The 14,086-nt window shown below is 38.4% G+C and overlaps 1 protein-coding gene across 3 annotated transcripts in view; it reads right to left on the bottom strand.

Annotated features, from left to right (window-relative positions):
- cfap54 (cilia and flagella associated protein 54) overlaps nt 1–14,086 on the bottom strand; it is a 212,851-nt gene that overhangs the window by 135,919 nt on the left and 62,846 nt on the right. For all 3 annotated transcript variants that reach the window (XR_007934367.1, XM_051924377.1, XM_051924375.1), the window contains exons 27-29: nt 9,585–9,707; nt 6,659–6,823; nt 5,902–6,013 (exon numbers count right to left, since the gene is read on the bottom strand). Coding sequence is in view for 2 of the 3 variants with exons in the window: in XM_051924377.1 (XP_051780337.1) it covers nt 5,902–6,013; nt 6,659–6,823; nt 9,585–9,707 (400 nt within the window). In the remaining variant the exon portion in view is untranslated. The remainder of the gene's footprint in view (nt 1–5,901; nt 6,014–6,658; nt 6,824–9,584; nt 9,708–14,086) is intronic.

The following is a 14,086-nucleotide window of genomic DNA, read 5'->3' as shown; positions in this document are numbered from 1 at the left end:
CTGAGTATGGACAGAGCCTGTGATGCATTGCATACTTGGGGGGCCTGTTCCTGTCACCACCTGATCTGTGCTAAATAGCAAGGAGCATAACATGCTTAATCCAGCAGCAAAAACACAATGTACATTGATTTATGCAGAATAATGAAATGTTTTCATAATATTTTCAATTTATGGTCAGCTAATGTACCCCTCAAATGATTATTATTTTGTTTGTTTGTTTTTGTTTATACATATTAAACTGCTTTTGTTACTGGCACCTATTATTTATAGTTTTTTCTTCAGGAAGTTCCATTCTATATCTATTCATAAGGAATAGAGGCAAAATCTTGATTCATCTTTAGGTCACAAAAAACAAACAATAGCACACTGCTGTTTTGTGAATGGCATGTCAACAATGGTATAACATGCTAGCAATTAACAAGACCCCTTTTAACTTGTGCGCCAGTGCCTCAGACAAACAAAGACTACAGATAGATGTGCAGCTAATGCTTCAGTCATCTGCATGAACAAGATAAAACATAATTATAAATACACAGTGCCTTTTATCTATCTATCTATCTATCTATCTATCTATCTATCTATCTATCTATCTATCTATCTATCTATCTATCTATCTATCTATCTATCTATCTATCTATCTATCTATCTATCTATCTATCTATCTATCTATCTATCTATCTATCCATCTATCGTGTAATTTGCTTAGTGTAAAATAAATCTAAGTGCAGAAGTGTCTTCTAATTCAAATAAATTCAGTGTAGTGTAATTGCAAAATTCCATACCTACAATGTCACTCACGACACATTCACTCAAAGGCATCATTTTCAACATACCTATTCCAAGGCTTTTTTATATGTACTAATAAAATGGTAGGCATTTTTCATTCCAGTTGATGGCATATGCAAGAAACACTATAAGCTAATAAATGAAATTTAAAACTGAAAACAAAAAAAAGATGATTGGAAGTACTAACCCCATAGGAGCCATTAACTATCATATAGTGAGAAGTACAGCAGCTAGTGAGGGTCTGAAACTCAGACCCAACATGCTCCATTTATAGCTATTAATGAAAGCTGTTATTTATTTACATGATTTGTTTCTGTTTTTATTTTTCTGTGCTATTGACGGCAGATCATCAGAATGTTTAATGGAACTGAAAGAGATTAGCACTCCTTCTACTATTCTTTTTTATTTCCTACATTTTTTTCTATTTACATTTTCCTTTAATAAGTTATAGTGTCAGTTTATCTGTTGCCTAAGATATACAGTTAGGTCCATAAATATTTGGACAGAGACAACTTTTTTCTAATTTTGGTTCTGTACATTACCACAATGAATTTTAAATGAAACAACTCCGATGCAGTTGAAGTGCAGACTTTCAGCTTTAATTCAGTGGGGTGAACAAAACGATTGCATAAAAATGTGAGGCAACTAAAGCATTTTTGTAACACAATCCCTTCATTTCAGGGGCTCAAAAGCAATTGGACAATTGACTCAAAGGCTATTTCATGGGCAGGTGTGGGCAAGTCCTTCGTTATGCCATTATTAGTTAAGCAGATAAAAGGCCTGGAGTTGATTTGAGGTGTGGTGCTTGCATGTGGAAGATTTTGCTGTGAACAGACAACATGCGGTCAAAGGAGCTCTCCATGCAGGTGAAAGAAGCCACCCTTAAGCTGCGAAAACAGAAAAAACCCATCCGAGAAATTGCTACAATATTACGAGTGACAAAATCTACAGTTTGGTACATCCTGAGAAAGAAAGCAAGCACTGGTGAACTCAACAACGCAAAAAGACCTGGACATCCATTGAAGACAACAGTGGTGGATAATCGCAGAATCATTTCCATGGTGAAGAGAAACCCCTTCACAACAGCCAACCAAGTGAACAACCCTCTCCAGGGGGTAGGCATATCGATATCCAAGTCTACCATAAAGAAAAGACTGCATGAAAGTAAATACAGAGGGTGCAAGCCACTAATAAGCCTCAAGAATAGAAAGGCTAGATTGGACTTTGCTAAAGAACATCTGAAAAAGCCAGCACTGTTCTGGAAAAACATTCTTTGGACAGATGAAACCAAGATCAACCTCTACCAGAATGATGGCAAGAAAAAAGTATGGAGAAGGCGTGGAACAGCTCATTATCCAAAGCATACCACATCTATCTTACTAAACCACAGTTAATATATGCACGGCGGACACACCGAGGCGCATGCGCACTGCGGCCTTGGCGCCCGCCCCAGAGTCCAGAGTCAAACGCAGCGGCTTTCCAAAACACGGTGGCTTCCCAGAGTCAGTAGGTGGCGCCCGAACAACACAACCTCTGAGCACCCAAACAACACAACCTGTACAGTCAACCACAGCGGCTTCCCAAAACGCGGCAGATTCCCAGAGTCAGTAGGTGGCGCCCAAACAACACAACCTGTAAACTAGACTTGCTCTGATCCACTGTGCCAGTAATGTAGATCACATAACGGTCATTCAGTTTGGCGCCCGCCCCAGAGTCCAGAGTGAAACGCAGCGACTTCCCAAAACACGGCGGCTTCCCAGAGTCAGTAGGTGGCGCCCAAACAACACAACCTGTGAGCTACACTTGCTCTAATCCACTGTGCCAGTAATATAGATCACATAACGGTCACAGACTCTAACCCAGCGGCTTCCCAGACTCAGTGGCTGGCACACGAACACCACAACCTGTACACTAAACTTGCTGTGCACCACTCTGCCAGCAGTCGGTGTCAGCAAAGTCAATGGAATCACGTCTCCACAAAACGAAACCGCTTTAGTACAGATATGCTTATGTAATTAAATGCCATTTCCCCAGACGCACCCACCCTCCATGATATGTCATCCATCCAGATATCGGACAGAACAGAAACTGATTGCCATTCTTGGATTTCCGATTTGCTAGCGAATCGCGGGCTTACTTGTCATCTGTAAAACACGGTGGAGGCAGTGTGATGGCTTGGGCGTGCATGGCTGCCAGTGGCACTGGGACACTAGTGTTTATTGATGATGTGACACAGGACAGAAGCAGCCGAATGAATTCTGAGGTGTTCAGAGACATACTGTCTGCTCAAATCCAGCTAAATGCAGTCAAATTGATTGGGCGACGTTTCATGATACAGATGGACAATGACCCAAAACATACAGCCAAAGCAACCCAGGAGTTTATTAAAGCAAAGAAGTGGAAAATTCTTGAATGGCCAAGTCAGTCACCTGATCTTAACCCAGAAAGAAAGAAAGGACAGAAAGGCCCACAAACAAACAGCAACTAAAAGCCGCTGCAGTAAAGGCCTGGCAGAGCATTAAAAAGGAGGAAACCCAGTATCTGGTGATATCCATGAGTTCAAGACTTCAGACTGTCATTGCCAGCAAAGGGTTTTCAACCAAGCATTAGAAATGAACATTTTATTTCCAGTTATTTCATTTGTCCAATTACTTTTGAGCCCCTGAAATGAAGGGATTGTGTTAAAAAAATGCTTTAGTTGCCTCACATTTTTATGCAATCGTTTTGTTCACCCCACTGAATTAAAGCTGAAAGTCTGCACTTCAACTGCATCTGAGTTGTTTCATTTAAAATTCATTGTGGTAATGTACAGAACCAAAATTAGAAAAAAGTTGTCTCTGTCCAAATATTTATGGACCTAACTGTATATCATTTGTTATAACATTCTCAACAGCTGTGCTAATGTTGGTCATGTGCCATCTGTTGGAATGAAGAATTCAATGTATTTTATTATTACTGGCTTTACAAAGTACATTCCAAAATGGCATATCGCAAACATTAATGGTGAATATTCTCAACATTGGTGAACTGCTGGATCGACAGGAATCGACTTATATATTGTCACAGATGACACAGTTTGGCCGTTATCCCCACTGGAATGGATGAGCATCCCAGACAGCTTGGCTGCTGGTACCTTTCCCAGTCAGAAAGCCAACATAACAGAAGGAATGAGGGAGACTGCCTCCCAGGGCCATGTATTCCTGTATCTACTGGGTGGCAGTATCCCTCTGATGGATCTCCCATTTGTACACCTGCAGGGCATATTGGGAGCTGTAGTTCTGATGGGCAGCTCTGTTGGGGTACTTTGGTTCAGCCTAAGGGAGCTGCAGGGGAGGGCTAGCCGTGCTTTGGGAGGCTGATCCAGAAGTGTTTCCATTGTGCAATGCTGTCTAAGATCCAGCACAAAAGAAGCCACCTTTTTGGGTAGAGCTTGAATTCTGATTTGCTAGGTTTTGTCCTTTTTTTTGTTCCTGCTTTCATTTTTTTAACTTTCTATTGTTTTTCTTTTTCTTTTCTTCTTTTTTCATTTGTTTCATAAGTTCTTTAAATAAATAACAATTAAAAAATAAATGAATAAACCATCTCATCTCAGTCTGGGAGTTGTAATTGGAAGGTAGTGAACAAGGCCTTCCTGGACGTGTACAGAATTCAGAGGAAATTCTAACTTGCATGTCGAATCAGCATGTCACCACTCTCTGACATGTACCATCTGATGTTTGTGTTTAGTGTTTCATTCATTGTTTGTGTTTGTAGTCATTGTCAGTTGTTGGTATTGCACTGCTGTCACTAGTCTGTGGGAAACATGCAAAGAAAGAACTCCATTGTCTTATGTATGAACAGCAAGACATTTCGACTTTAGCTAATCATTTTCTGTTTTGAATTGCTGAGCGCCATCTGGTGGCCACTATAAATAAGATCTTTTAAACAGCAATATTTTAAACAGCAATATTTAAGTGAAAAACAAAAGGGTGATTTGTACAAACAATTTAAAATAAAAAATTTGCTGTCTGATAAATTTGGTAACAGTTTATGCTTCACAAGAATCACATAAGCCAACAAACGGAGGATTTATACACAAGACATTAATGAATAACTGGTTAGTAAATTGCATTTCTTATTGTTTTATTGTCTAGCACTGCAAAAGTAAAGACACAAGGTGCACTGCTTAGCTGGAATGTTTTGCGCTTGTGAAAATCGTGTAGGATCTGTGAGACATGAAAAGTGTAATTATTTTTGATTATCAATATAAATATTAAAATATGGTAGAAGAAACTGTGAAAACACAAATGGTGCATTGACTATGATAGTTGGGAGTAATGTATTGGATGGTGCAAAGGAATGCCATTAAAGCTGAAAAATGCAGTGAACCACTCATTGTGGTACTTTGCAGGAAGTGCTGTATATCAAATTGTGCTCAGTTACATTTCCAGATCCATTTTTATTTTAAATGCAAGCACAAAACCACAGAAAGTTTCACGCAACTAAAGAAGTGTGGTCAGAAAACATGCTTGTTTTGTTCGTGGCAAGCCCCAGCAAGAAAAATAAAATAATGGAGATTTTTCTTTCAAATAAAAATATCACAGATAATACAAGAACAAATAACCATAATTATGAATTTCAACAGAATCTATTGACTTTAATGTTTGTTCTCAAACTGCCCAAATTTGGAGTAAATTTAGCTGGTCCACAAAAATCAATTAATGTATTACTTTTGTTGAAAAGTGTTGGAATTTGTTACAATTTAATTACAATTTTAATACCCTTCCATTTATAGGGTCTCAGTCCATCACCACGCACACCTGCACACACACTTAACTGGTCGATTTAGCAAATGTGTGTCACTGGGATGTTAGAAGAAAATCAGAGTACCTGGAGAAAAATCCTCATGGACATGAGAACTTCATGGCACAATATTTGAAAAACGGAATCAAATATTATGTAATAATGGCCTGCTCTGAAACAATTCATTCATGCTATTAAAGCTGTGGGTGATGACAAGAACATCATAGTATTGCTCCTAAAGGTATATAACCTATAAGAGCTATGAGGTATTTTGTAGTTCACCACTAGTTATTAATGGATCAGATCATCTGAGAGTGAAGGTTACATGTGTACCTGTCTTTGTATCCTTTGACACATTGGCCTCCAAAGCTCGGAGAAGTTCATTGAGCATCTCCTCTGAGCTGACAGGAGCCGCTTTACCAGCCGTCTTCTTGATGCCAGACCCCTAGAAGAAATAGAAGGTTGAATTCAGTGCAAGAACTTTGTCTACCTCTGCTAGTCTGTTAATCTCCAGAAAGAGAGAGAGACTGCTGTATAAAGAATGAGACCAGAACAGAGTCACTGATGCATATAAAAATACTGGGACAGAGTGAAGCTGAGTGACAAACACTGACACACAGATGTGAAGATAATGAAGACATTCAATGAAACTGGCAGGAGTATACAGATAAGCCCAGATGGTTACAGATGCAGATGGATTTAAACTGGTATACACAGAGAGAAATAGAATCTATGCCCATACTGATCAAGTGTCTCAGAATTACGCCTAAAAAAGTCTGACTAGGATAAGAATTTGTCCCACCTCAAAGTAGGACATGAGAAGTAGTTATGAAATGTGCTACACCTACTCCCAGTGAGGAGTAGGAGTTCACATTTGAGAACGAATGATGTCATCCTCAGAAATTCTGAGACGCTTGATAAATATGGGCCCTGATCTAGAAGATTGTTGGTATCAACACATTTCAAACCTAAAAGAACCCACTTCCCCATCTTAACGTTCTCTTAATGGGCTTATTTAGTTCTCGGCTTTGTAATATTATAAAAGGTATATAGAGCAGGAATCCATTAATCCTTGTCCTGTATACAGTACCTTCCTTTCTGCCTCTGGCTGTTTGCCTGCTATATCAATTTCATATGGTTGTATTTGGCCAGGAATGGTTGTTCCAGGAGGGCCATCTACCTGCTCTTGAAGCAGTGACTTTCCCAACTCAATGGAGGCTAAACCCAACTTGAATACCTGCCAGATTTGCAGAACCTGTGAAGAGAGTTCAAGAGACTATCAGACAACATGTCTTGTATATTTATTCTTTTAATAATAATAATAATAATAATAATAATAATAATAATAAAAATAAGAAGAAGAAGAAGAAGAAGAAGAAGAAGAAGAAGAAGAAGAAGAAGAAGAAGAAAAACATATTTTATTTATATAGCACCTTTCCCATACTCAAAATGCTTCGCAGAGTCTCAGAAAGAACAGCAAGGTATATGTAATATTGGATAAAAATATTTTCTGCATAAAAAACTAAAACAGATAATTGACCACAGCCAGCATGTCCAAGTTACAGCTTATCCTGGATGGGACACCTCTCCACACATTTAGTTTCTTTTAATTGTGGTTTGGCTGGCTTATTTGTCTAATGAATTAATGATCTTTTAAAAATTATTTATTTAAATTAAATGCATGCTTTATTATTTTTTTTCTTTTCGAATAAGGTGCATTAATCCTATACAACTTTACAGCATCTTAATTCTGATTACTGTCTTTTTCAAAAAGTACAGAGTACGTTCTGGGTATTGTGATGCTGACTTAACACACTGTGGGATCCCTGAAACAACCAGCCAACTTTAGAATTAATTTAACATTCTGCTGTTTTAAAGATTTCTTGTAAGTATTCTGCTCATTTTAACAGAACCAATACTTAATATTTCAGTTTTTGCTGCTTCTTTTGTGTGTCCTGATTGCTTTTAGCTTGGCCACACATAGGCATTGTACTGCAACCAAAGCGTGAAATATTCAGGGTCTTCATGAAAGCATGAAAATCAGAATTGTGAGGAAGAGTAAAGGAAAAATACTCAAATGGCAAGAGGTAGACTGGTCATGGTCTGAGAGAGAGACAAACAGAATCGTTTAAAGGGGGATTTGTGTCTCTCATGGATGCTCCTTTAAGTATGGGAGGTGTTATGACACCAGTTTTCTGATACTAGAAAAGTAGGCAAGAGGATGCATCAGTCCACCTAAGAGATGGGGGTTTTATGGCCATTTTTGTTATTTTGCACCTGTTTGTGTATTTGCATTTTGTGCTCTTCCACTGCTCAATTGAGAAATGTCACAATACCAGAATTTGTGATGCTACAAGTTAAATGATTACACCTCATCTGATTAGCCATGTCACTTTGCTCTCAAAGCAGGCACAAATCTGTTTCTGAACTAATTCTACAGTTGGATAAAAGTGGAAATAATAAGAAACTATGTGTGTGTGTGTTGCTCTTTTTTAAATTTTTATTTTTTAGTAACAAGTACGACATCTGCAATCGCACACTGAACTTCAGACATTTCTAGAAATTACTTCTGTTGTTTATCTTTTCGACGCTTGGTGGCGTGGTTCTATGTCATCACCACTGTAAGTCATTTTCAAACATACCGTTCGTTTTTAACTGATGATTTCCTCTCACATCAATGTGCCTTCTGGGGTCCTTTGTCTATTTGCAGTCATGCATGAGTGTAGTACCGAATTTCTCACTACTATCAATACTGTAAAAAAGCTGGTAGCATTACATTTTTGGAACTTTATTACTGACTTCCTCTTACATTCCTTGATCACTCCTTACAGTTATCTTTGTACAGTATATAAAAGTTGTTTTCTTTCTTTCTTTCTTTCTTTCTTTCTTTCTTTCTTTCTTTCTTTCTTTCTTTCTTTCTTTCTTTCTTTCTTTCTATCTATCCAATATAGTAATATAGTGCCTTTCATATCTATCTATCTATCTATCTATCTATCTATCTATCTATCTATCTATCTATCTATCTATCTATCTATCTATCCATTTTCCAACCCGCTGAATCCAAACACAGGGTCACGGGGGTCTGCTGGAGCCAATCCCAGCTAACACAGGGCACAAGGCAGGAAACAATCCTGGGCAGGGTGCCAACCCACCGCAGGACACACACAAACACATCCACACACCAAGCAGACACTAGGGCAAATTTAGAATCGCCAATCCACCTAACCTGCATGTCTTTGGACTGTGGGAGGAAACCGGAGCGCCCAGAGGAAACCCACGCAGACACGGGGAGAACATGCAAACTCCACGCAGGGAGGACCCGGGAAGCGAACCCAGGTCCTCAGGTCTCCCAACTGCGAGGCAGCAGCGCTACCCACTGCGCCACCGTGCCGCCCTCTATCTATCTAATATAGTAATATAGTGCCTTTCATATCTATCCAAGTGATTATTCCATTACAGGTATAGGTGGGATACCAAAACCTCTCTCAAATCTGGTAGGAGCAAGACGGTAAGCAGCTCTGAATGGCATTACCATCTAGCACAAGGAAAACTCATGCACACACTTACACATGCACCTATTTAGGGACAGTTTAGTTTCAAGCTATTCTGCATGTGTATAATATAAGATGTAGGAAGAAGCTGGAGGAAAGACATTACATACAGGCAGAAAATGACTTGGCTGGGAGTTGCGCTAACCATTATAACATCTGCCTAATAAATTCTTTTAACACACTTTGCTTTTCACAAAGGATATCAGAAGGTAATTGTTATTTTTGTTGCACAAGTTCATATTGCTGTCATAGTGAGTGAATATTCAAGGGTTCTAACCTTGAGTCGCAATTAATTATTTAGAGGCATTGCCGGGAAAAAAGTAAACAACATATATAATACTGTATACTACACATACAGTATGAAATAGTTACATTATAGTTTGCTTTATTTCACATCTGTTACGATATCTGTCAGCTATTAAGATTAACATAGTCCCCATACAGTTGAGTCATAGGTTATCTTACCTTAGCAGTGTAGAGTGTCATGCATGCCACCATGTGCTGAAGGTTTTGTGTACCCAGGATTGGTCGCTTCTGTCTGTAAGCAGCAGGGATTTCTTGCAGAACTGTGAGGCATTTCACCAAGATCTGAATAGAACAATAAGACTAACAGTTCAACTGCTTTTCATAGTTCACTTGACACCCGTTCATCACAGGCAGAATCATGTTCAGTTCAATTGAATTCATTCTTGCATGGCAGTCTTCACCGAGTACAGACGTAGATCACATGCAAACATTTACAGCTGAAATGTATTAACAGTCCATTGCTAGCCCTTACAAAACTAACATACATGAACACCCAAACATAATTAAAAACAACATTTAATAAAACAGCAGTTTAAAATGTGAAATGTGTACTGATTCTGAGGCTTTGAGATGCTGTTTTCATACTTGCCCATATTTTATGATATATTATATATTTTTGTAAATCTTAGTTTTACACATCCAGGACTTAATTTCTGCCATTATTTTGTGAATTATTATTGTACTTAATGGTGTTGATAATTTTTATTGTTGTTTCTCTGATGTCCTTTTGTAGTTTGATTTCGGTTTTGTCTGCCCCCATTATGGGAGTGCTGACTTTGGTATGGCCATATTGTTTATAGCAAAGGGGCTAATCACATGACATTGCAGACAGATGATGAATAATGTTGTCATGTCTACCTTATTTAAATTTTAGTGGTTTACTATTAGCAGCATCCAAGTTTCTATGTATTTCCTTTAAAATGTTGTGCATCGGGTAATACAAACTCTGTTGAAGAAGTCAGGGCATTTTGTGCGCTTCTTTGTAACTTTGATTTTTGAATTATGTTTAGGTGATTGGTTTTTGTTTTGATTTTTTGGTCTTTCAACCCCTGCTTGTTTGCTGGCTTTTGTTTTCTCTTTCACCCCCAGTCCTGGGGCCTCATGTATAAACGGTGCGTACGCACAGAAATGTTGCGTACGAACGTTTCCACGCTCAAAGTGCGATGTATAAAACCTAAACTTGGCGTAAAGCCACGCACATTTCCACGGTACCTCATACCCTGGCGTACGCAATTTCTCCGCTCGGTTTTGCAGACTGGCGGCACCCAGCGTCAAAGCAGTGCTACTGTTCCTGTGTGATCACCCTTTCTTTCTTAGACCCACATTCCTGACGCGGCTTTATAAATACACTGAAATTAACTGCATATTGTTTATTAGTGTAATGCATCTGATTGTAATTAACCTGTAGCAATATAATGGTCCAGGGAATATCCATAGTATTCCAAATACCATAACTGCTTTAGCGTTGTTAAGCTCACTGCATCTTCTTATCTTTCAGCTGCTCCCGTTAAGGGTTGCCACAGCGGATCATTTTTTCCATATTACTGTCACTGCACCACTCGGAGTATTTATATCACTGTATCTGAGTGGGGAATCACAGCAGCAGATGATCGGAAAGAGAATTATCGGTATACAGTTTCAAGCACACACTACCTCAGCTACGGCAAAACACGTCAAAGCATTCCCTGTATGGACCTCGCGTTTCAGAAACAGTTTCATCCCAAGAACTATAAACGTACTCAATCAGTCCATCAAGTGCTCCTTGTAGAACTGTTTGTACTTATAAGTACAATTACCCCACTGTAAACTTGCACTACAGTTATAATATTGTATAACCTGTGCCACTTTATAAAGCGCGTTTGATGATGATATCATTTTTAAGATGAAATGCAGCAAAATATGTTGCTTATAGTATACAGATAAAACTTTAACTTCATTTAAATAATCTGTATTGTTAATAATTAAACATGTGAGGACACGGTGCCGCAGTGCTAGCTAGTTCACGGATAGCTCCTGCCTTGCGCTGTATTATTGCTGGTGCTGACACTGGAAGGATAGACGGATAGAATAATTAAACATGTACTACAAAGATATTTCAATGTTCCTTAAAAGTTTTGAAGAATCGGCATTCTAAGCTTACAGATGGCTTAACGTCTATTACAGAGCTGATTGTGTGGCAATTGGGTATTTGGAGAAAGAAAAGTAAGGACAGGAATTGGAGGTTAGTACGTTTGAAAGAGACAGTACTTGTGTAATAAATTATTTCATCGAAGGTCGCACATGGTGCAGCAAGCCTCTTGCGTGAGATATGAACAATCACTGCGCCACCGTGTTCCCATGTTTAATAACATGCTTTCATTCCTATCATCATGAAAAAGATATCACGTATACATCTCAGTATTTTAATTATTCAGAGAGCTGTAATATCACAAATGCAACGGATTCTTTGTCCTGTCGGAGAAAGAGAAAGAGAAAGAACAGAAGCACGTAGTGATTCACACACATAGAGCACATAGAAGATCAAACAAAGAACAAAGCATTTAACGTGCTACTTGAGAAACTAGTAAAATAAACGATTTTAAGATGAAGTTTATGATGTTCTACTTTAATGACAAAATAAACTACGTGATTAAAGTGGAAATTTCAAGATTAAAGTTGACATTTTGTGCTTTTTTTCCCACTGTGTGCCTATTTTTTTTCTCTGTACCCTAATAAGCTTTCATATGACACTCAGACGGTCCGCTGCGAGTCGCCTTTTCACGCTGACTTTGAGATGTGACAACTTCTTTTTTATTTCAGGCACTGTGCGACTTTGTGAACTTGAGCTTTCGAGTTTCTCCGACACTATATCACTCAATCAACTTTCTTTTGTTGATTATACCACTGTTTAAACCAACAAATATTACATTTTTCCTTTGCCTCCACTTGGTATTCGCTGAAATTCTTATATTTTCCCCCGTGCTTTTCCCATTGTCTTTTCACAGAAGGCTATTTATATTGATTTGCATATTCAAAGAGATATAATTCTGGGAGGAGTTGGGGCAGGACAGAAGGCGCGTGCACGTGCGTTACTTTTCACACTGATCGGTATTTATGTAGTGGAAGAACGTGAAAGTTTGCGTACGCACAGATTCCTGCATCTGGATTTTTCTGTGCGTACGCACATTCCCGCTTTTGTGCTTACGCCATGTTATAGTGTGAGTTCTACGCACGGCGTTATACATGAGGCCCCTGGTTTTTTTCTTGCCTCTTTGCCGTCCACTTCCCTTTCATATCAACACAAAATGAAAATCAGTGTGGAAGTAGAAGGCTAATGTTTAATTTTTTATTTTTTAGCCAGGGTTCTCTTCCAGGGTTCTAAAACTCTTGTTATGTTTATTTCATTCATATTTTACGTTAACAGTGTTGATTATTTAGTTTCTTTATGTCAATGTGTATCCTGTTGTGTTTCTTGTGTTTTGTGGGTGGTCGCCCAAGAGGTGGGACCACCCTGCACATCACTGCAAGGGACTGCACTCAGTCCTATAAAGACTATCCACATTTCCTTGCAGTTTATTGAATACACTCATGGTATTGGTGAATTCTCCTGTGTTTATTGTTTTTTTTTTTTATTATTTTATGAATTTCTAGATTTTTGACCTTATGGTTTTGTTTGCCGGATTTGTGATTAGGACTTGTTTGTCTTGATTTGCCATTGCTTTTCAGGCATCTACTTTGTGTTTGTGATCCTCAGAGCTTATTTTTTGCCACAGAGCTTTTTTGTCCCTTGCGCCCTGTGTTGGCTGGGAATGGCTCCTGCAGACTCCCGTGACCCTGTGTTAGGATATAGCGGGTTGGATGATGGATGGATGGATAAATCTTTTATTCATTAAGGTTCATCATTGCCCTTTTGTGTGATAGCCGGGGTTGAAGGATTCCCCCTCTGGTGGGCATTTTGAATCATTCTTCAGAACTTTATACTTTAGGACTCTTTATTCCATAACAAAATGACTGGCCTAAAACAAATAAAAATGCAATACTAAATGTAGCACTGTGCAAAGGGAGCTACATATTGTCACAAAGGCTGTGATAAACACAAGCACAAAGCTACATCCAGAAGTCCTTTCAGCTACTGTCTGTCATTTGAAGGAGGTAATGTGTAAACTGTGATGTAGTTAAAGATGATCATTTCTATGACATTGATGACAACATACATGGCATTATATAACTGTGCATTATTTATTTTTTGTATACTATTTTGCATTATTATTCTTATCTAATTTTAATTTGCTTTTTTTGCATGTAACTATTTTGACATTTTTTAAAGCACTTTGAGCTTCATTATGAAAATGTGCTATAGAAATAAATGTTGCTGTTATTGTTGTTATACAAATAACTCAAGGCAACATTCAGTACCTTGTAGACACCATTGATCATGTCTCTATTAAAGCTGTCCACAAAGAAACACCTCCTGTCCTCACTGCACCCAAGCCTGCAGTTTATGCAACAGAGGCTTGCATGGGTGAGGCCTATGCTGGGCCTGGCAAGTCTCATTTCTGGTCTGTTTTGTGAATCTTTTCTAAAGCCTCACATGTTTTTGTTATTTTGTAGTGCCAGAATCACAACATCACTTTCACAATTATCAGAAAGTAAAAATATTACAACAAAGAATAATATGATAA

This window comes from Erpetoichthys calabaricus, chromosome 1 (assembly GCF_900747795.2).
Source record: "Erpetoichthys calabaricus chromosome 1, fErpCal1.3, whole genome shotgun sequence".
NCBI classification, from domain to species: Eukaryota; Metazoa; Chordata; class Cladistia; order Polypteriformes; family Polypteridae; genus Erpetoichthys; species Erpetoichthys calabaricus.
Note: the sequence above shows the minus strand (reverse complement) of the source record. Positions and strands in the feature narration are given on the sequence as shown.